Source organism: Pediculus humanus, genomic scaffold (genome assembly GCF_000006295.1).
Source record: "Pediculus humanus corporis 1103172107494 genomic scaffold, whole genome shotgun sequence".
Taxonomy (NCBI): domain Eukaryota; kingdom Metazoa; phylum Arthropoda; class Insecta; order Psocodea; family Pediculidae; genus Pediculus; species Pediculus humanus.
In genome coordinates, this window is record NW_002987110.1 from 1 (window position 1) to 22702 (window position 22702).

Consider the following 22702-nt stretch of genomic DNA (forward strand, 5'->3'; position numbering starts at 1 on the left):
ATTTATTGGATAAGAATAATTCTTATTAAAATGAAAAATTACGTAATAATAAAATAATCATTTTTACATTTTGAATAATTTCAATTTTTTAATCAATGATTAAATTTTACTTAGATGATTATAATTGTGTGTTATTTTCCTTTGAGGGATTTCCTTTGATTTTAAAAGATAAGGTGCATTTATTGTTAATTGTACGAATAATATTTACCTTGAATTATATTTATTAAAAAGGTAACCTTAAATTAATTACGAAAGAACAGGTTAAGTTAAATTTTTTTTTTTTTTTTCTTTCAAACGTAATTAATTTAACAAATTTTTTACGATGAATTTAATAATTTCCATTTGATAAATAAAATAAATTTAAATTTCACCTGATTTTTTAAAAAAAATAAATAAATAAATAAATTTCGTGCGAATTTATTATATATTTAAGTAATTTTAGCTTGGGGGAATAACGTTTTTCAAAATTTTTTTTATTGTTTCACGATTAAAAATTACAAAAGAAAAAAATTTTTCGTTTGTTTGTTTATGTATAGTTATTAAATATTGCAGGTTTATTGAATAATCACATGATATCAAACTCGATGTCTCATTAACTTATTTATTTTTTTAAACGATTAAAAAAATTATTTAAATTTATTATTTATCGATAGTATTAATATATAGAAATAAAAAAAAAAAAATAGAAAAATGGCGAATAAAGTAGTTTTTCATTAAACTTGAACCGTAACATTGGATTTAGGATAATTATACATTTGAAAAAAAATTATTTTTTTCTTTACAGTATAATTTTATAAATTTTTTGATGTAAAATGAGTTTTGTATCATTTATCATACAAACACACACACACACACACACGTTTGAAATATTATTTATTTACTCGCTGACTTTGAACTTCTAAATTATTTCAAGGGAAATCATAAAAATCTAAATAAATCGCTGAGGAAATCTTTTAATGTCGTTCAAGGGTAGATTAGTGTAAAAAACGTTTTGCAAAAAAAAAATAAAATTAATTAATGTACGTGTAAATACAACTTGTCGCATTTTCTAATAATTTCATTAATTTTTCTTGTTTTTTTTTTTTTTTAACCGTAGCACCAAAACTGATTGCGAAAATTTTTTCTTAAACATTTTATGATTTTCCAATGATGATTTAATGTCGGTTTTTATAGTTTCAATGCCCGTTTTCGTGTTTACAAAAAAAAAAAATATTACAAAATATTTTAAAATTATTAATAACGTTACATTTTTTTTAAAATAATTAATTAATTAATTTTTTATTTCGTTCTAATAATAATTTATCTTAAAATCAAAAAACACGTTTAAAACAAAAAAACATAAAAACATTTCAATTTTGTATCATAGGTAGAACGAAATAATTTTAATTTATTATTTTTATACCCAAATTTATATTTTGACGGTTAAAAAAAAAATTTTTTTTTTACACGAATTATCGGTAAATTAAATTAAAGAATAATTACAAAATTATTTTTTACTTGTTTGTTTGTTTTTGTTATGCGGCAAAAAGCACAACAACAACAACAACTCCGTGTCATTAAATATGGATTAAATATCATGTAAATATATTTCATAATCAACAAACGGGGTATGTTATCAACAAAATGCTCATGACTTAATTTATTTAATTTAATTTTTTTTTTTATTAAAAATATTACAAAAACGTTTTTTTTTTTGTGTTATCGATTTTATCAAAACAACATTCTCTTTATTTCATTAATAATAATTTTTTTTTTTAAATTTGGGTAAATAAATAATAAATTTTCCTCAAATAACGCTTCAAATTTTTTTTTGTTGTATTTGATTGAAAAATATATAAAAATGAGGTCAATTTTTTTTTTTTGAAAACAAACTGTGCGAAATAAAATTTTTTTTTTATATTTCAAAATTTTTTTTTTGCAAAATATGAAAACGAACGAAGAAAAATATTTGATTAAATTTTAACATTTAACCGGAAATAACAATTTTTTTATTATTTATTTATAGATTCTCGTTTTATTTTTGGTAACCTTTGTTAACGCTGGACCAAGAATCGGAGAATTTGGTAATGAAAACTTGGTAAGTTAAAAACAAAAAGTAAAAAATTCGTTTCTTTTTGCAAACGATCAAATTTGAAAAAATTTTACATTAAAAAAAAAAAAAAAAGCGATAGATTGAATAATAAAGTCGTTCCTCTTAATGCGTGAGACCTTGTAAATGATTGCTAGTCAAAATGCAATTAAGGGCCAAAGTTCTCTTTCTTTCTTTGTAAACTTTTACTCAGGTTCTTTACAGGTTTTCTTTTCTTTTTTTTTTTTTTTTTTTTTTTTACGAAATAAATAAACACCCCCGCATTTGGTTTAATGATTTCAAAAATTATCGTTTTTATAGATATTTTTTTATCAATAAGCGTAAAATAATTGTTTGAATTTCATAAAAAATTTAAAATTAAATTTTAGATAGAATATGAATATAGGTATGCGGTCGATGAATCGAAAACAAAAGGACCCGTCATGGATCGTTGGGAACAAAGAATCGGAGAATATGTAAAAGGAGCTTATAGCGTTGTCGATCCTGATGGAAAAGTAAGAACTGTCGATTATGAAGTTGATGGAGAAAAAGGTTATCACGCTGTCGTAAGAATGAATGAAGCAGGTACGTAATTGTACAGTTAAAAAAAAAATTTTTTTTTAAAGAATAATTTTTGGAAAAAAGGAAAATTAAAAAAATTTTTTTTTTTTAGCTACGGATTTGTTGAGTATTCAACAACTTAAACAATCTTTTGAATTATACCCTCAACCATCAGCCCCACCAGAGACACCATCAAGAGAACTTTCTCCACCAGATGAAAACACCGGAAAAGCATGGAATTTTCACTCCGAATCTCGTGTTACCGCTAATAATAATAATAATAACAACCAATTGGGTACGTTACTTTTATGTGAAACTATAATATTACGGTTTTTTAAATAATTAGAATAAAATTTGATGTTGAAATTTTTGATTTGTTTACAAGTATCGAATTATTTAAAAAATATTTTTAGAGTTCTTATTTTTTTAAAATTTAAATTAACGACATCTGCGATTTTTTTTAGGTCGTCAAAGATCTGAAGGTAGATTACCGGAAAATAATTTGGTTCAAACAGTGCCACTTCCTCGAAGGCCTTTGGAAAACTTACCATTGAGTCCGGCGAACTTTAATGTTCCTCAATCCACAAATGTGATTTATTATAAAACTCCAGCAGGATCAATTTATAAACCTGATTTTCAACCGGTAGAAACTGAACATATACTTTTCAGAAATGTTAAAAGGGAAGCTGTTGGTCCAGTAGTTTCTCCGACTAAAAACTAATTAAAATATAAAGTTTAGTAAAATGATTAAAAATCATTTTTTGAATTTTTTTTTTTTTTTTTGTGAAATTAATTATTTAAAAAATTTTTTTTTTTTGTTTATATCTCTTGAAAATTAAAAATCGACGTATAATAAATATCATTTATCAATGTAAATAAAAGTGGAAAGAAACAAACAAAAAAAAAATAGAAAAAAAAAAAAAAATTAAAAATTCATGACATTTTTTTTTATTTTGTTGTAATAAAAGTATATAATAAGTTTTTGTATATTTTTTTTTTTTTTTTTTTAAACTTCGTATCGTGTTATTATATTTTCTCTAATCAAAAATTTTTTATTTATAATATTAATAAATGTTTTTTAAATTTTATCATTAAAATTATTTTCCTTACATTTCATATTTCAAAAAAAAAATATTAAAGTGAAAGAAATTTTATTCAATAATAACATTCGACATTTTCAAAAAAAAACTTGAAATTATTATTTTTTATAAATAATGGCAACGCCTAAAACAAAAAAATAAGAAACGCCTTTTTACAAGTATATATTATTTTCAATTGATTTTAAATAGTTAATTAGTACAAAATCATGGAAAAAAAAAAATTATTCTAATCGTTGAAATAAAATAAATTTAAAATTTTTTATGTTAATTACATCAGTTAAATACAAAAGAATTTATAAATCATTTATTCAAAACAATAATACTCTATAATACTTTCTTTCATTAATGATAAAAAAAAAAATTTTATTTAATAAAAGGTGTGGTGTTTATAAATTTATTATTTTTATAAAAGCGAATGGAAAATTTAAATACTTAAATAAATTTATTAAAAGTTTGAATTAGAGTTTTCCTGATATTTAGTAAATGAAAATTTTAGAAAACATAAAATATTAAAAAAGTACTTTTCATTAGATGTTTGCTTACTTTTTAATATGATAGAAAATTAAAAATAAATTTAAAAAAACAAAATTTACACTTACTTATAATTAAATTATAAATATTTTAATGATCAATAATGATAAGTTCATCAATTCCCCAATCTTCATATGAATGATCGGGTAAATATCGTCTAATTATTATTGGAATTTTTCTTTGTTTTAATTCTTTCATTGCAATTTGAAGAGGATCAGTTTCACCTTCTAATTCAACCATAACTGGTGCACCCATAGCAATTTGTAATGCCCTTGTACCTAAGGTTACAATTAAAACATTATAATATTGGTTATCGCATCATTATATTTACTTTTAAAAAGGTCTCTCACCTAAAACTCTGGCACGCTCATATTTGGTCATATATTTAGTAGTAATTCTCTTTGATTTGGCAACAGAACCCTTTGCTTCAATGCTAATACTACCAGGATCAAGAGCATCAGCATCATCCTAAAAAAAAAAAAAAATTTTTTTAAACCTGAAAAATTTAAATACTAGTTTAATAAAAAAAGTAAATTTTACCTCTGGTTGATCTAAATCTTCCGCATTGTCATCATCATCAGCGTCATCAAAATCTTCTCCAACACTATAAAAATTAAAGTAAATGTTACGTTAATTAATTAAAATCATGTAAAATTTAACAAAATCATATAAAAAAGTCAAACAATTAAAAAAGTCAAAAGTTTTAAACAGAATAACATTTTAAATCATTTATTTAAAAAAAAAAAAAAGAACTTTTTTTTTTTAAATCAAACTTTAAGCTTAATCTTTTTAATCAAAAACCAAAAAATACTTTAAACAAATGAGTTAAAACAAGCGAGATAAACGAACAATGGTTGTTAAAGTTAGGTTAAGTTTTCATGAAAATTATACATATTTGAAATTTTTCAAGTTTTACTTTCATTAAACATATAATTAAAAATAATAATAATAAAATCTTTAGCTTTAATGTTATCAAAAATAAATAAATAAAATACTAACTCATCAGTATCGTATTTATCGTCAGACATGATTACTCAATTCCTATTTTTTAATTACGATATACACTATTGCAGTTATGAATAGCAAAAAAAAAAAATGGCGGAAGGAGGGAAATTCAAAGTGAAAAAAATAATGATTTATCTTATGAAAATAATAGTAACAAAATAATAAAAAGTAACACTGGAACAAATTTAATTGTGTATTATTTTTATTTTTTGGAAAAACTTTTAAGATAAAAAAAAAATTCATTTGGAAAGCTTTTTTTAAAAAGATATGGGCAGATGGAGTAATAAAAAAACTAATTTCACAGTAGAAAATAAATATATATATTAAATGAATATAAAACTTTTTAACTAAAAATTAAATTATTTTTAAAATAAAAATGCTTTAAAAATAAAAATTGCATTTTTCGTTTTAAATTTTCAAGCAACTTAAAATTATTGATGATGTTTTTTTCAACCGATAAACAATTTATTTTGTTGATGTTTTTAAGTGCACTTTAATATCGTAACATATTCATATCACAAAATTTATGAAGAAAACTTGGCACTGTTTTCTGTTAATTAATTAATTATAAATCACTGATTATATAAATTATGTAAAATTCTTTCTTTTTTTTTTTTTTTTAAATTTAATTTTCTAAAATATTGATTTTCTAAGCGTTCATTTTACAGTGTTTTATAATTTACAATTAATCGGTACCAAAGTATTTTTGTCCAAAATGATTTGGAGCCAATGGATAAATTTCAGAAGTTAAAATAGTCATATCTGGAAATTCTGATGTGAGAGATTTTGCAGCAGTGGGTGTGCAAAATAAATTCGATAATATGATGTTTTCTTCAGAAACATTATGCTCTTTTAATACTGCAACAGCTTTAGAAACTGTATTACCTGTTCCTAAATATTAAAATAAATATATATTTCATTATTTTAATCATTTTAAAGTAAAAATGATGACTATTTAAAATTTTTTTACCCATTATTGGATACATAAGGAGAACTTTTCTGTCGGCAATATCATCTGGGAATCTAGCATAAACAACTTTTGCTTCATGAGTATCACTATCACTTTCAATTAATATTTTTCCTATCCTGATTGATCTGCAGCAATCCCTTAAACCTTGTTCCATAGCTTCACCACTTCTAATAATAGAAACCTATTATATGAAAAACAACAAGAGAAAATACAAACAAAATAAATGGCAAAATTTAAAATTATAAAAAGTTAATTTTAATTATTATTCAATAATTACCCCACAATTGCCTTTTTTATATTTTAAACCTTGGTAAGTAGCTCCAGTAGGTGTTACTACTTCACATTTTGAAAAAGGTAACTGATTTAAACTTTCTTCTATAACTAGCCTGATTAATCTATCTGCATAAAATTTAAAATCGCTTCTTGTTGTGTTCCTAAATTAAAATGTAAAAAATTAAAAGGTTACACTAAATTTAAGAAATTAAGAAGTCTTATAATTATAATAAATATCTTTCCTAAAACTTAATGTTTTAAATAATAAAAAAGTTCATAAAGAATATATTAAAGAATGATTTTAATATTTAATTTATTTAAAGTAAAAATTAAAAAAATAAATTACACTCTTGTACGTCAATTTAATTAATTAAAGTACAGTATTTAAGTAGACCCCAAAAAGTTTTTTTTTACCTATCCCTAATAATAGTCTGAAGTTCTCTTATTTGATCATTGGGAGGTAAAATTTTAAGGTTAGAACCGTATTCTGATACAACATCGTTAGATCCATTATCTAATGTTATTTCACTCGATCCGTTACAATTTGAAAAATCTACCAGCATGCTTATATTTTATGTGCAATGTCACTATGTATGTTAATATTTTTTGTGATGAAAAACATGCAGATAATTTAATTGGTTGGAAAAAAACCATAGAGAAAATAACATTTGTATTTACTCTCTATGTCTGATATATCTACGTAATTTCCTCCTACATCTCTCAATCTTAAAAATGGAGTCCAAAGTTGACGAGGTGACTAACTCACTTATATTTGAGCATTTAAATAAATTTGACAAAGATTTAGCTAATATCTTCAAAAAATTAAAAAAATTTGTAAGTTTTTCATTTGTTTTTTAATTATTTAATTTAAAATTCTACATATTTTTTAAAATTTGTTACTAATTATTAATTTGTTTGAAAGTATCAATCGCCACATGTGTGGGGTTGTTCACAACAAATGGGATAGAAATATGAAATTTTTTTTTAAATTATGAAAAACACAATATTTGATTTAATACTTATTAGTTTTGCTCGAATTCATTAATTTTTTTACTAATTCCATTTAATTATTTTATCTCTTATTTGAATATTAAAATAAGAACCGGCATTACAACTCTTTTCCAAATGCTTTTGGCGGCTTTATTTTAATTCATTAATCGATTTTTTTTTTAAATGCAATATTACTATTTTTCTATTTATTATAGAATCTTTTTTTTAGAAACTTAATACGTAGTTTTAAATACCTAGAACTTCATATGTTATTTCAGTAATATGCTCATGAATCTTATTCAGTTGGTGGCATGTCCCCTCTAAGATTGTTTATAGTTTGGTTAATTTTTTCATATGACTGTTTTCTCTTGGGGGTAAAAATTTTTAATTTTTTTCATAGATTTTTTTATATCTTTCCCCAGTTTCCATAATTTGCCTAAGTTTTAATTCTTTCACTTTATTGATTTCAATAAATTTATTGGTTTTTGTTTGTCCATTATTTTTACTTTTTTTTTCGTGTTTGAATAAATAGTTTATTGTAATTTCCAAATTCTTTAAATTAAGTTAAACTAATTTGTTTTTATTAAAAAAAATATCTAATTTTTCAGATGATTAAACATAATTAGACTCTGAGAATTAAAAATATTAAATTTACAAAATTGCTTATAATTAACAATGTTTTTATTTCTTTTTTTTTTAGAATGGGCTTCAAAAGAATTCTCCTACAATCACTGATGTAGTTGCACATTATCTAAAGTATGTTTTCTTTTTTATAATTTAAATTTAAATTTACAAATTATTTTATTTGTAATTATTAAGGTTATTTTACTATAAAATTTTAGGTCCCATGGTAAATTTATTAAACTTTGTTCTCAACAAAGTTCTTCTTCAGATAGTTCAGATTCAGATGATGAAAGTTCAAAAAAAAAAACAGTAGTTCCTTCAAAGCAAAAAGATAAAAAATCAGAAAAAAATATAGGTATGTGTAATATTTTTAATATTAAATTTAAATGGTAATTAAAAATTGTAAAAATTTATAAGTTTCAGTTGTTTAAAAAAAAAAAAAAAATTTTAATTTATAATTATTATGCAATTATTTAAAATTGTATTTAGGAAAACCGCAAACTCCATCAAAACAGAAATCGTCTTCTAGTGAGGAAGATTCATCTGATGAAGAACCATCAGCTCAAAAAAAAACAGTTTCAGATTCAAAAGTTAAAGCAAAGCCTGTAGCAGCTGCCAAGCCAGCTAAAGCAGCACCTAAAGCTAAAAACGAGTCTTCTTCAGAGGATTCAAGTAGTGAAGATAGTGATGAAGCAAAAACTCAAAAAAGTACTCCAAATCCAGTAGATAAGAAAAAAATTCCTTCAAAACCTACTCCAGGTTACTTTTTTTTTTTTTTTTTTTTTTAAATCTTAAAATTTTTATTATTTTATTTGTATTAATTTTTAATATTACTTTTACTTTTATCAGTTAAAGGCAAAAAAGAATCAGATTCTGACTCTGACTCCGATTCAGACAGTTCAGATGAAAATGAAGCTTCTAAAAAAGCAGTACCTAAAAAGGAAGAAAAGAAAAATACACAAGTTACGACTACAAAAAATAAAAATGCACAGCAGTCTCAAAACACAAAAAAACCACAAAAAAAAGAGGAATCTTCATCGGATAGTTCGAGCGATGATGAAGAAGAGGAAAAACCAGTTTCTAAACCTGTCCCTGCACCTAAAAAAGAAAGTACATCAGATTCTTCAGATTCAGACTCGGATGAGCAACCAACTGTAAAAGCGGCACCCAAAAAACCAAATCAACCACCGCCTAAACCTGCTAAAAAAGATTCAAGCTCATCAAGCGATTCAGATTCGGATGAACCTCAAGTTCCTTCTAAAACCCCTGTAAAAACCTCTGCAGCTAAAAATAAAAAAGACAGTTCAAGTGACGACTCAAGTGAAGATGATGAGAAAGACAAACCGCAAGAAAAAGTTGTTAAAAATGAAACGCAAGCCAAGTCAAAAAAACAAGAATCAAGTGATTCAGATGATTCTAGTGATGAAGAAACAGAAAAACAACCTCAGCAAACGGTAGCAAAAAATTCAAAACCAGCAAAGGGAAAAAAAGAAGAATCTAGTGATTCAAGTGAATCTGACGATAGTGATGATGATGATGATGATGATAAAACTAATGTAAAAACTCAAGTACAGAATAAAGTTAACTCTAAATCTCAAAAGAAAAAGGAGGAATCTAGTTCTGATGATTCAAGCTCTGAAGATGATGGTAATAAGGAAGAAGCTAAAAAAAGAAAAACAGTTAGCAAAGGTATTTTTTTTTTCTCTCTCTCTCTCTCAATATTAACAAAATATTTTAAAAATTTACTTGAATGATGATTATAACTTTTAGAAACGCCTGTAAACAATAAAAAAGCAAAAATTGAAGAGAAAAAATCAAGTAGCAGTGAAGATAGTTCCGATAGTGAAGAAAATAAAACAGAAACTACTAAACCTTTAAAAGGTAATTTATTTATATTGTACGACCCAAACTTCTTCATTTATTGTTAATTTTATAATTATTAATGATCATTTGTTGTTTTTCAGGTAAAAAAAGGAAATTAAATAGTAGCGTCGACGAAACGCCTAGTAAAAAAGTAGCTAATGGAACAGTAAGTTCATTTATTCTATTGGTAAAAAAAAAAAAAATTAACATTAATTAAAATACTTTTAAAAATTTATATTCGATACCCATTTATTAATATTCGTGTATTGCATATATGTAATGTAGGTAAATAATGTAGAAGATGAAGTTAGTTATAGTCAGCCTACCAAAAAACACAAACCCGAGCCCTTTAGACGCGTTCAATCCGAACAAGTTTTTATTGATCCAAGATTGAAAGACAACTCTTTCGAAGCTAAGGTAAAAAGGCTCTATTTTTAAATGCTACGGTGACATTAATTAAGCGCATGAAAGTGTGAATAAGTTTCAGTCGTTAAAAAAAAAATTTTTTTTTTTAAAGTTTATTATATTGTTTATTATTAATTGTCGTGATATTATTATTATTCAATTTGATTTTTAAAAAAAATGTCACTGAAGCAACGAGAGCACGAGACCTTTGCTTCGACAAGAATTTCTTACGCGTCTCTCACACTTTCATGTACTTAATAAATGATCGCATTTTTTTTTTTTTTTTTTATTATTTTGTACAGGATAACGAAGAAAAATCGGAAGAAGTTACCGCGGGTGGTAAAAACGAAAATTGGGAAAAGCCCAAATTCGGATTAGGCTACAATAAGAATAATGATCGAAATAGTACCGATAAGGGTTTTAATCGTGATGATAATAAGGGTAATTTCGGTCGTAAAAGTGGCAGTTTTAATCGCGATAGCGGTCGTGGTGGATTTGGAGGAAGGGATAGGAGAGGAGGAGGAGGATTTAATAGAGAAGGTGGTAGGGGAGGATTTAACAGAGATGGCGGTAGAGGAGGATTTAACAGAGACGGGGGAGATGAAAAAAAAGGAGGTTTTAATAGGGATGGAGGAGGCGGAAGAGGAGGTGGACGAGGTGGTTTTAACAGGGATGGGGGTGGAAGAGGAGGTGGACGAGGCGGTTTTAGAGGGGGTAGGGATAACTTTAGAAATAGTTTTGGAGGTAGAGACAGAAAAGATAACGCGGGCGGTGGTTTTAAAGAAAGGAAGTCTTTCGGGGATGCTCCTCCGGCAAATAAGAAAATAGTTTTTGACGATTAGTTGTAAGTATAGAAAAACTACTAAATAAAAAAAAAAAAAAAATTGTAATGGCTACATTATTTTTAAAATTTTTATGATTTTCTTCTTGACAAAAAAAAAAAAAAAAAAATTAATTTTTTTGTTTTAGAAAAATGCTAGAGGATCATGGGGAGAAAAAGCAAATTATGATTTCAAACATACCAGAGGTCGTGCATTCAGGCATGAAAAAACAAAGAAAAAGAGAGGATCATATAGAGGAGGACATATAGATATGTCCGTTAATTCTATTAAATTTGAAGACTAACAATAAAACAAATAAATATTGTTTAAAATTTTTTTTTATTTAGATTTTTTTTTTAATTACCTGCTATATAAAAAAATTAAAAAAAAAAAAAAAAATTATTAAAATATTTTTAAACAAGAAAAAAGCATTAAAATTTTATTTTATTTAAAGAAATTGTAAAAGGTTTCATACTAAATTGAAATTATTTTATGTTTAAATTAAAATTATTATGAAAATCTTTATTTTTTGTTTTTATTCTTAAAAATAAAGATAAAATTTAAATTGGAGACAAAGAGTAAATGAAAAAAAATTTTTTTTTTTTTATATTTCCTAACTATACAGAATGGTCTAAATCGAAAAGAACTATTATACCCCAATGATCACTGGGAAAAGATTGGGTTTGAGGAACTCTTTCTGAACCGATTAAAACAAAATGTTTAGGAAATGCTCTTTTGGGATTACTAAACCTGTAATAAATCCTATCAAATCTACATTTGGGCTTAAATTTACCAAAATTAGAAGAATTATTACTATTTTTGGTCATGTCCCATGTGTATTTAAATTGCTGAGGAGAACCACAAAATTCCCACAAGTCAAAAAAATTTTTAGGCGTTTTAACTTCTTTTTCTCTTAAATTTAAATCTCCTCCAAATATAATAGTACTGTTTTCTTCGAAAGACAAACACTTGCTAAAGGCAATGCTTAATTGTTGTTGCCTTTCCTCTGAATGTTCTTTAGTACTTTCCAAATGTGTATTAAGAAGTTTCAGTTTTAATTTACCCATGTGAGCTTCAGTTACTAATAAATTTCTGTCCATTTTAGTATTCGGGTAATCTACTATGTAGTGGTTATCATAAAAGATGGTAAAAATTCGAAGAAGGGTCATGGTAAAGTAATTGTCTTCACCACCCTTTAAACATTTGTACTCTGGAAGTTTGGTTATAAAATATTCTGCTGACTCTGGTATTACTTCTTGAAAGAAAACAATATCTGGTTCATGTTTTTGAATTAATTTAATGACTGCTCGAGTTCTTCTTTTAAGATTATGTACATCTAACCCATCTAAATTCCATGACAAAAATTTCATTCTCGGTGGTGGCTCTGTGGTAACTGTTTTTCCTTCTCCAAATAATCTTTCAACTATAATTTCAAATTATATAGTTAATATGTGAAAATACAATATGTTAATGAATGTATTATTATTTACCTATAGATGTATCATATAGAGAGTTTGATGCAACTGAATCATATTGACTGTTACTAGAATTTAATGTAAAAGGTTTGTTTTGAAATATTGGCTGATTATTCTGCTTAGACTCTTCATTGAGAGCTTCAAAAAAAGCTTCAACAGATTTTTTTAAGTTCCACTCATAATCTTGCAAAAATGTATGAGCTAAGGCTTCGTTTGTCTTAGTAATTTCAGCAAATTCTTTAGTAAGCTTTTCGTAGGTCGCTTTATCAAGAAAAAGATCTTTATCCTCCATACTTATGAATTATAAAAAAAACTTAAAAATTTAATGTAAAAATTTTCGTTGCATCATTAAAAATGAAGCAAATTATAAGTAATTTAATAAAAATTAAAATTAATTTTAAAAAAAATTTTATAAAAAATTTTTTCCCAGAATGAAAAAAAAAAAAAACAAAATAAATACAAAAAATATTAACGAAAAAATCAATTGAATGTACAAAAGTACGTTGAATTTTTTTACGAATTCAATCAAATATAGGTTGTTTGAATTTGAAGGAAACAAGACGAAAGATAATACGGCGCGGTGGCAATTGGATCATCGCCGCTAAGGTGCCGAATATTAATGGCTGCCATTTCTAAAAGCTTAAAATTATTTTAAATATGTAATAAATTACATTAAAGTAAATTTTCACTTAAAATATTTTTTTTTTTTTATATACTTAGTTTTTTTTTACTGTAGCGTATTAAGGAAATTTTTCTAAAATGATGTACACGGTAAGTAACAGTTTATTTTATTTAAGTTCTCTATTTCATTTTACAATTTCGTACCATGCTATATATAATTTAGGACGCTTTCTCATTGTTATTAGATGCAAGTAAATTTTTAACTAAATATTTTTGCACCAGATGCCGTAAAATATTTGGGCTATTTTTAAAAATTCCTGATCGTTAATTTAAAAAATGCATAAATTATTATATTAGTTAATTTTTTAGTACTTTTGGTTATATTTTTATGTAGATATTAAGAATAATTACACAGTATGTCCCTAAAAACTAATGCCGGTTTTTATTTAATTTTTTAAAATAGATTATAATAAGCATTAAATTTTAAACTATGGAGTAATTATGCACTTAATTAAAATACTAAAAAAAGGTTAACTTCATTCAAGCTTACTATAAATATTTGTACCATTTACATTTAATTTTTTTTCAAATGTGCAGGGTACCACTGCAGAACAAGACAACAGATTCAGTGACAAGGAGAAAAAATTATTAAAGCAAATGAAATTTGGGGACAGCTTGGTTGAAAAGGTAATAATGACCCATTTTTAAATTCAATTAATTAATGGTTCCCTGAAGTTTAATTAATTTTTTTTTTTTTTTACAAAATTTTTGTAGGTTGATATGTCTAAAGTAAAATTAGAAGTATTAAAGCCATGGATTGGCAAAAAAATAACTGAAATTTTAGGATGGGAAGATGATGTGGTTGTTGAGTTTGTTGTGAATCAGTTGGAAGAACATAAGGTAAACAACTTTTTTTATTTTTAAATTTATTTAAATATATATAATAAGTACCTCTTTGATTAATCATATAATTATTAAATATTATTTTAACTTTTAGCATCCAGATCCTAAAAAAATGCAAATTAACATGACAGGATTTTTAAATGGTAAAAATGCTAGATTGTTTATGCAAGATTTATGGGAGTTGCTTATATCTGCTCAACAAAGTGTCAGTGGAATACCCCAACAATTTCTAGACCAAAAAAAAGAAGATATTAAAAAGAGAATGGTACCTTAACAATACTTATTAACTTTATTTATACTTCTAAAGAAAAAGTTTTTTATTTTCATATTCATTAAATTTTACCTTTCAGGAAGAGCAAGAAAGAATTCAGAGTATTGTCGATAAAAATTTGGCTAACGAAAAAGAAAAGGAAAAGGAAAAAGAGAAGGAAAAAGAACGGGAAAGAAAACGAGAGAGAAGTAGAGAAAGAGAGAAAGAAAGAAGGGATAAATATAGAAGTGATAGAGATAAAATTGAAAGGGACAGAGGAAGAGATAGGGATAGAGATAGAGATAGAGACAGGGATAGGGATAAAGATAGAGATAGGGATAAAGACAGAGACAAAGATAAAGAAAAAGATAGAGATCGAGAGAGAGAACGAGACAGAGATAGAGATAAAGAAAGAGACAAAGACAAAGATAAAAGGGAAAAAGAGGTGAATAAAGTACTCTATATTAACTTATATTAAATGAATTATATTTTACTGTAAACATCATATAAGTTTAACATTAATAAAATTTTTCGTTTAAATGTTACAGAAAGGCAAAGAAAAAGAGTCTAACGAACGGGAAAAGGAAGATGATAGAAAAGAAAAGAAAAGGGAAGAATTTTCAAAGTCACCCAAGCACAATTCATGCCCTCGGCCAAATTCTAAGGATAGAAAATCTGAAGAACTTAAAACTAGAATTTCTGATAATGAAGCCAAAAATGATGTAAAAATTTCTGCCAGTTTGTAAGTAAGTTATATTATTAAAATTGATGTTATTATTTAAGTTAATTTTATTTAAATTTGAAATCATAGGTCTAAAGCTTTGTCCGGGGTTCAAGAAAAGCTTGCTTCGTTGTCTCAGAAAAAAGAAAACGATGGTTTTAAGCGATCTATTAGCCGATCTTGTTCAAGAGGTCGAAAATCTAATTCAGTAAATAAATCTAGGGAAAATAGCGTTGAAACTAATAATAAAGAAAATTCTGTAAGGCAAGAAGAAAAAGGAAGTAAAAGAAGTGTCAGTAGCGCTTCCAGTGAACGGTACATATTTTAATTAGTTAATCTTTAAAAAAAAAAAACGTTTTTTAAAATAAATGTCAACAAAATAATTTTTTACCTTTTATTTAGTTCTCCGAAAAAAGACGACTTCGAAATAAGAAAAAAAGAGGATAGCGTTCAAAAAAAAAGGCATTACAGAAGTAATAGGTCTCATTCAAGTGAAAATGAGAGGTCATCACGTCAGGTAACTTATTTTTTAAATTTAAAAAAAAAAAGCATTTTGCCGTTCTTAATAATTACCGTCTAAATGCAGGATAGAAGAGGAAAATCTCACTCCAGGTCCCCCGGTAGACGTCGTGACGACAGAGACAGAGAAAGAGAAAAACGGAGAGATCGGGATGATCGAGATAGGGAAAGAGAACGTGAACGTGATAGAGATAGAGATAGAGACAGAGAAAGAGAAAGGGAGCGGGAACGTGATCTTAGGTATAAAATTGAAAGAGAAAGAAGGGAGAAAGAACGTATAGAAAGGAGAGAAAGAGAAAAAGAACGTGAAAGAGATAGGGATAGGGAAAGAGAAAGACGAAGGTAAGAAAATTATTTTAAAAGAAACCTTTAAAAAAAAAAGTTAAAGTTTAAAAAATTTTTTAATTTTTTTAATTTAGAAGGTCTCCTTCTCCTAGGAGACGTAGGTCACGTTCTAGTCAACGATCTTCTTCCCCCAAGTCTAGATCTCGTCGATCCAGGTCTCCGAGGGAAAAAACTAGGCATTCTAGGTACGTTACTTATTTTATAAATACATGTATAAATTTTTTCGCAGTAGTTTTTATTTATTTTTATTCTTCTTTTTACAGATCTCGATCTCGAAAGCGGTCTAGTTCGCCGAAAAGAAGATTAGATTCATCTAGACGGCATTCGCCATCCCCTAAACGTCGGTCACGCTCACCAAAGCGCAGATCCCCTACCCCCAAACGTCGCTCTTCTCCTAAAAGACTTTCACCCAGTCCCGAAAAAAGATATAGGCGATCTCGGACACCCAAAAGAAAAGCAGATTCTCCCGTCATGAGGAAAAAGCGTGAATCCCCGAAACGTAGAAATTCTCCGTCGAAACTCAGATCAGAATCCAAAAAGTTGTCTCCTTCTCCAAAACGTAGATCTAAAAGTCCTAAAAGACGTTCCATTTCTGGAAAAACAACTTCCGTGTCTCCCAAGACGAGGTAATATTAGGATCATTTTAGTGTTGCTAAAATGTTGCTCTCTATTAACTAACGAAAAGTGTGAATAAATTTTTTTGTAGGTCTATAACTCCGAGAAAGAGGCAAATTTCTCCGAAACGAGAAGTCATCAGACATTCAGATTCCTCAATAGGTACCAGAAAATCTGATAAACATAGAAAAGACTTTTTAGAGAGAAAGCCCAGCTCAGAGTCAAGGTAAAAATTATCATTATTTTATTTTTAAAAGTTTTCAAGATTAATTACTAAATTCATATTTTATTAGCTCTTCTTCTGAAAAAGAAGAAACAAGTTCAGGTGAACCGGAGGATGATGAAGAAGAAGAAGAAGATAGATCTCCACCTTCGAAAAAAGAGAAAAGAATATCTAAGCATGATGTGATTGTGGAAAAAAGAACGGCATCAAGAAAGACTGTCAGCAAACATGAAAGAGATTCCGTGTCGAACGAAGAAAGTGACAAATATATTAAAAAATCAAGAGAAGAAAGTAAGTTTAAATAAAAATAAAATGTAATTTGAGATGTGACTATTTAAAGTCAAATTGAGTAAAACAAAAAAATTTTTTTTTTTTTTTTTTTTTTTGATAAATTTAAATTAGAAAATTCAACTTCAAATAAATCTAAACGTGGAGAAACGCATAAGAGCAGAAAGAGAGAAGAAAATTCTTCATCGGAGGATGATGACGACGATGATGAAGAAGTGGTGGAGGAAGAAGAAGAGGAAGATGATGAGGAGGAGGAGGAAGAAGAAGAAGATGAAGACGAAGAAGACGAGGAAGAAATAATTGAAAAAACTGTAGTGAAATCTGAAAATAAATCGAAAAAATCAAATGTTGACTCAATAGAATATTCTAAAAAAAAATACAAATCAAATTCACCGGATAAAGACAGTTCGGAATCGTACGACACTAAAAAAAAATCTAAAAGAAAAAGGACGAGATGCACGAGCGAAGATTCTAGCTATGAAGAAATGAGTAGAAAAAAGAAGAGAATAAAAAAGGTAATGAAAACATTAAAGTTAAAACATTTTAACAAAAAAAAAAAAAAAAAAAATTCTCATAAACGGGAAATTTTTTTTTTTAAGCAGAAGAAAAGAGAGGAGTCGGATGAATCCGAGGGATCTTCAGAGTACGAAGAAGAAGAAATAGAAAGTAGAAGACACAAGAAAAAGAAAAATTCTAAGAAAAGGCCAACTAGTTCGGATTCGGACGAACACAGTACGTATATTTCAAAATGCTAAATTAAAGTCATATTAAAAAAAAAAGAGAGAGAGAGAGAAAGAATTTAATAATTTAATTTTTTTGCGGTAGGTAAAAAGAAGAAAAAGCGAAAAAAGAGTAAAGGACAACCAGAAAAATCAGATCATAAACATAAGAAACATAAAAAGCAGAAAAAACATAGGAAAAAAAGAGCTAGCGAGGTATTTTTGTATTAAAAATAATTAAAAATTTATTATAACATGATTCATAATATTAAATTTTTTAAAAATGTTTTTCTTCGAATAGGAATCTTCTGATGAAAGTGGTAACGAAGAGTTAGAACGCAGACTCAGAGAAAGGGCATTAAAAAGTATGAAAAAAAGTAATGAAGACCACAATTACAGTGATTGATTGATTGATATAAATAAATAACATTTAATTTATAATAATATTTATAATAATAATAATAATGATGATGATGATGATTATAATAATTAAAAATAATAATACTAAAATGTGTTATTTAAATGAAATGAACTTAGTAAAGAATTGTTTACATGTAGTTATAGTGGTTTGTTCAATAAAATGTGATGTAATACTTCTTATTTTTTGACCATGTATTTACATTTTAAAAAAAAAAAATTTAAAAAACTTACTGTCTGAATATCGAAGAAAGACCTTAAGCTTTTTTTTTTTTTTCTTCTTGATGAATGTATGATTTTTAGACTTTTATCAATTATTATTATTATTATTCATGCATAATCTATTTTGAAAAAAAGTGTCTTGAAAGAATCTGAGATAATCATTGATATTTATTATTATTGAGTGAAGTTAAACCGCACATTTTTTTTTTTTAATTGTAAACCAATATAATATTATTAACAGTTTTTAATAACTGTGTTTAAAAAGCAATGTATAATATAGAATAAGCCATTTTGTCTTATTTATTATTTTTATTTTCCTTTTTTTTTTTTTCACTTCTAAAATTATATTGTTTAACTTATGCGTTTCTTACATTGCATGAAAAAACTTTTGATTAATGAGTTTTTTTTTTTTTTTTTTTTTTGGCGCACCTTTTACAAATAACCCGTTAGCGTTGAATTTTTATAAAATGGCGTCATACTAAATTTGAAAAAAAAATTTTATACACAAATTTGTAATTATGAATTTTCTTTTATTGGTAGTTTTAATGAAAATAACGACTTATAATTCTTTCATTAAGTAATAAGATGTTTCAGAAAATATTTTATTATTTCACCAAAAATGATTAAAATATTGAAAATTTGAACTTCTGATTAAAATATAAATATATATATATACATGTTTTAATTTATGCGGGTAACCTTTTCAGATATAATTTATCTTTACAAAATAAATTAATTATTTTCAATAATCAAAAAAAATTGACTTGAATGTGTGTGAACACGGGTGAACTTAGATTGTGGTGATTTTTTTTTACAAAGTTTACGATTGTTTATTATTTTATTTAATAATTGTTTGATGAAAATTATTTAAATTAATTAGCTTACTTGCAGACGTTACGAAATGCAATGACTTTTTTATTTAAAAGCAACAAGGCGATAAATTATCGCTAGTTGAACTGGTTGTATGGCTGAATGCGGTTGCCAAACAAAAGATTGTCTTGTAAGGTGTTGAGGTTTTTTACTTATTGATTTTTATTATTTTCTTACATCGTTATATATCTCGAGTAGTTTTTTTTTTTTTTTTTATATAAAAATGGTTATTAAATTATACATTTCTGGAATCTCTGGTAATAAAGAGGTAAGGGGATATTCTACACAAAAAGTATTTTTTTTTTTTTTTTTTTTAAAATCTATGTATGTTAAAAGAGGGAGTGTCCATTTTTAAACTGTAACCTTATGCCTCAGCTCAATTTCTCATTTTGACCTACGATGATTAATTAAACTTCCCATTTTTTTTTTTTTTTTCACCTATGATTTATTTTTAGCATTTTATATATATATATACATAAATAAAAACAGATAAAATTTATTTACTTTGTTTATATTTATAAAAGACAAAAAAAAAAAAAAATTTTTTTTAGATATACGTCTTTCCATTTAAATTAATTTAATTAACCTAACATTTTATTTGCAATTCACTTAATTCAATCTTTATATTTTTTAAATTTTATATTAATTTGTTTGTCTTTTAAAGTTACGATTTGGCTAAATAAAATATTTTTACATTACATTTTACACTGCTTTCATTAATATTATTGTTATTTTGATAAATCATCTTCATTTTAATTTTTTTGTTTAAAGTATACATTTTTATTAGTAATTAGATATTTGACTTGTAATACTTATTATTTAATTCTGCATTCTTTTGGATTTTACACAATTGTTATTATTATTTAGGTTAAAAAAAAACAACAAAGAGTTCAAATGATTCTCGATAGTAAGCAAATAACATATGAAGCAATTGATATAACAGAACCAGGAAAAGAAAAAGATAAAGAATTTATGCAACAAAATGGAAAAGTAAGGGAAAGCCTTGGAAAATATCCTTTACCCCCTCAAATATTTAATGATGATGATTTTTGTGGAGTAAGTTATTGAACATATATTACAAAAAAAATTTTTTCTAACCTTCATTTTCAAAATGATATTCAAAACAAAACAATCATCTGATTGATTGTTTTATTCGAATTTCATAACATGCTGTATTATGACATTGTTAATTCTTTTATTGTATATTTGAAATTTATTATTGTTTTATCAATTTTGTTTAAAAATTTTTTTTTTGTAATTATCATTGTGTACAAATTTTTTTTAGGACTATGAAGACTTTGATTTGGCAAATGAAATAGATGAATTAGAAAAATTTCTACATTTAAGTACAACTAATTCAAAAATTTTAGACAATGAATTAAAGGTAAGTTGATCAAAAAAAACATAAATATTATTTATCGAGAATTTTTATAAGAAATTTTAGATTTTTTGTGATTAAAAAAAAAAAACTTGAATAAAATTTTCTGTATTATTTTATGTTTTCAAAGATATTCTATTCAATTTATTAGGATTTATTTTAAAATTTTATTCTTTTAATTATTAGATCTTGCAATTTTAGTAGGTACTTTGTCAATGAAAGTTTTATTAAAAACTATTTATGCTTGCATAATTAACTGTTATTCAGCATTTTACTCTGCCTAAATAATATTTATAATTTTTAGTTTATAATAATAGTTATTCATAATTGTTTTCATTAAAGATTGCATTATTTTTTTAAATAATTTTTTATGCTTATTCAATAATATCGAAGGTAGAGCTTAATGACTCGAAAACTTATAAGTAAATAATATTGCAAACTGTTAAGATAAATAATTGTCGGAAGCTTAGTAGACAAAATAAATAAAAAAATACTTTTTAATAATTATTAATTTTTTACAATTTTATTGTTTTTTATGCTAAAAAAAAAAAAATAGTTTAGGTTTTTTTAAAAGTTAAGTTCAAGACTAGTAAAAGATGAGCTTTAATTTAGGTAAATGGAGTTCAAGAACAAATAATTGATTCGACTACATCTGATGATACTGAACAAGCAGAAGAAGTTGAGAAAAAAAATGAGGTGAGATGACAAATTGGCAGTTTAGGAATATTTCTCAATTACTGAAAATTTTCATTGAATGGTTTCTTCTTATGCTGTACTTTGATTTGCAATGGCTTTCAGGTTAATGGTGACATTGAAGATGTTACTTCTACTGTTAAAAATGACATTGACTCTAGTTCAAACAATTTCCCCGAAGAAAATTCTATCCCCGTTAAAGAGGTAGTAAAAATTTTGATAAAAGTTATTTAATACTTGGTCAGGTTTAAATGTGGTTTTTTTTTTTTTTTTTTTTTTTATCATTGAAGTTTTGTTAATTTCAATGATTTTACTTTATTAAAGAAAACATGGTTAAAATTAGCATATATATATATTAAAAGTGAATTTCAATTTAAGAAAAAAAAAATTTAAAACAACATAAATAACAAAACTATCATTTAAAAAATAATTAAATATTTTTTTATTTATTTATTTATTTTTATTCGACTGTATTTAGGTTTTTTTTATTTAATTTTTATAAATTTTAAATTATTTGATTCACTTATTAAAAATTTTAATAAATAACCTGTTTTAATACTATGAGTTTGTTGACCTAATGCAGTATATGCATGGTTGAGAAATAATTTACAATTTTTATTTAAATAATACTTCATTTAAACAGGGATGACATAAATTTTAATGAACTACATAAAGATTGTGATTATAGGATGATGTGGAAGAAAATGTAGAATTAGACAAAAATGAATTGTGTGAGGAAAAAACAGAAATTACAGATGAGGAGGAAAAACCTCAAAATGAGGAGGTACAGAGACTTGTTTGATAAATGTTTTGTTTTGTCTCTCATTTTTATAAATTCAAGTCGAAAAAACTTTTTTTTTTTTTTTCTAATATTAATTTATTATTATTTCGTGTGTGCAGTAAGATTGAATTCCAATTATCCTTCATCGACATTTTGTTTTCATAATCCATTAGCAATATTGATTGATTATAGCTAATTGTTTTAAATTACTTTACTAACAATCTGTTAGGTCACAACAGTTTTAGTTTTTATTTATACGATTTCAAATTTTATAAATAAATAATAATTTGTTCGATTTAATAAAATAATATATATATATGACTCAAATTTTGTAGGAAAAAAATGATGAAAAATTACAAAGTGATAAAGAAAGCGATAAAGAGAGTGAAAAAGAAATAAATGATGGTGTTAAGGATGGTGATGATAATAATGAAAATGATAATGATAATAA

General features: G+C 25.2%; 7 protein-coding genes across 7 annotated transcripts; 4 read left to right on the plus strand and 3 right to left on the minus strand.

The window, feature by feature from the left end:
• Positions 1-2511: 2511 nt before the first annotated feature.
• Positions 2512-3350, plus strand: Phum_PHUM150040 (structural constituent of cuticle, putative; the record flags this gene model as incomplete). The annotated part of the gene is made up of 3 exons (XM_002424714.1): positions 2512-2653; positions 2805-2924; positions 3094-3350. 3 exons carry the CDS (start codon positions 2512-2514, stop codon positions 3348-3350), a joined length of 519 nt encoding a protein of 172 aa, XP_002424759.1.
• Positions 3351-4350: 1000 nt separating this feature from the next.
• On the minus strand, positions 4351-5288 carry Phum_PHUM150050 (DNA-directed RNA polymerases I, II, and III 14.4 kDa polypeptide, putative; the record flags this gene model as incomplete). Its single annotated transcript, XM_002424715.1, has 4 exons — positions 4351-4538; positions 4611-4728; positions 4801-4864; positions 5260-5288. 4 exons carry the CDS (start codon positions 5286-5288, stop codon positions 4351-4353), a joined length of 399 nt encoding a protein of 132 aa, XP_002424760.1.
• A 662-nt stretch (positions 5289-5950) lies between these two features.
• Phum_PHUM150060 (Uracil phosphoribosyltransferase, putative) lies at positions 5951-7071 on the minus strand (the record flags this gene model as incomplete). The annotated part of the gene is made up of 4 exons (XM_002424716.1): positions 5951-6150; positions 6236-6416; positions 6513-6669; positions 6923-7071. The coding sequence occupies 4 exons, from the start codon at positions 7069-7071 to the stop codon at positions 5951-5953; spliced, it is 687 nt and encodes a 228-aa protein (XP_002424761.1).
• Positions 7072-8199: 1128 nt separating this feature from the next.
• On the plus strand, positions 8200-11515 carry Phum_PHUM150070 (uncharacterized protein; the record flags this gene model as incomplete). Its single annotated transcript, XM_002424717.1, has 8 exons — positions 8200-8234; positions 8380-8477; positions 8612-8881; positions 8972-9811; positions 9893-10003; positions 10087-10151; positions 10271-10402; positions 11360-11515. 8 exons carry the CDS (start codon positions 8200-8202, stop codon positions 11513-11515), a joined length of 1707 nt encoding a protein of 568 aa, XP_002424762.1.
• A 313-nt stretch (positions 11516-11828) lies between these two features.
• On the minus strand, positions 11829-12978 carry Phum_PHUM150080 (TRAF and TNF receptor-associated protein, putative; the record flags this gene model as incomplete). Its single annotated transcript, XM_002424718.1, has 2 exons — positions 11829-12634; positions 12702-12978. The coding sequence occupies 2 exons, from the start codon at positions 12976-12978 to the stop codon at positions 11829-11831; spliced, it is 1083 nt and encodes a 360-aa protein (XP_002424763.1).
• Positions 12979-13445: 467 nt separating this feature from the next.
• Positions 13446-18296, plus strand: Phum_PHUM150090 (zinc finger protein CCCH domain-containing protein, putative; the record flags this gene model as incomplete). Its single annotated transcript, XM_002424719.1, has 17 exons — positions 13446-13457; positions 13905-13994; positions 14082-14207; positions 14305-14475; positions 14561-14905; positions 15009-15202; positions 15272-15496; positions 15584-15698; positions 15768-16042; positions 16120-16230; positions 16309-16671; positions 16752-16822; positions 16971-17174; positions 17286-17686; positions 17771-17903; positions 17997-18106; positions 18192-18296. 17 exons carry the CDS (start codon positions 13446-13448, stop codon positions 18294-18296), a joined length of 3051 nt encoding a protein of 1016 aa, XP_002424764.1.
• A 1326-nt stretch (positions 18297-19622) lies between these two features.
• Phum_PHUM150100 (uncharacterized protein) lies at positions 19623-22272 on the plus strand (the record flags this gene model as incomplete). The annotated part of the gene is made up of 6 exons (XM_002424720.1): positions 19623-19667; positions 20267-20455; positions 20685-20783; positions 21390-21473; positions 21576-21674; positions 22159-22272. 6 exons carry the CDS (start codon positions 19623-19625, stop codon positions 22270-22272), a joined length of 630 nt encoding a protein of 209 aa, XP_002424765.1.
• Positions 22273-22702: the final 430 nt, after the last annotated feature.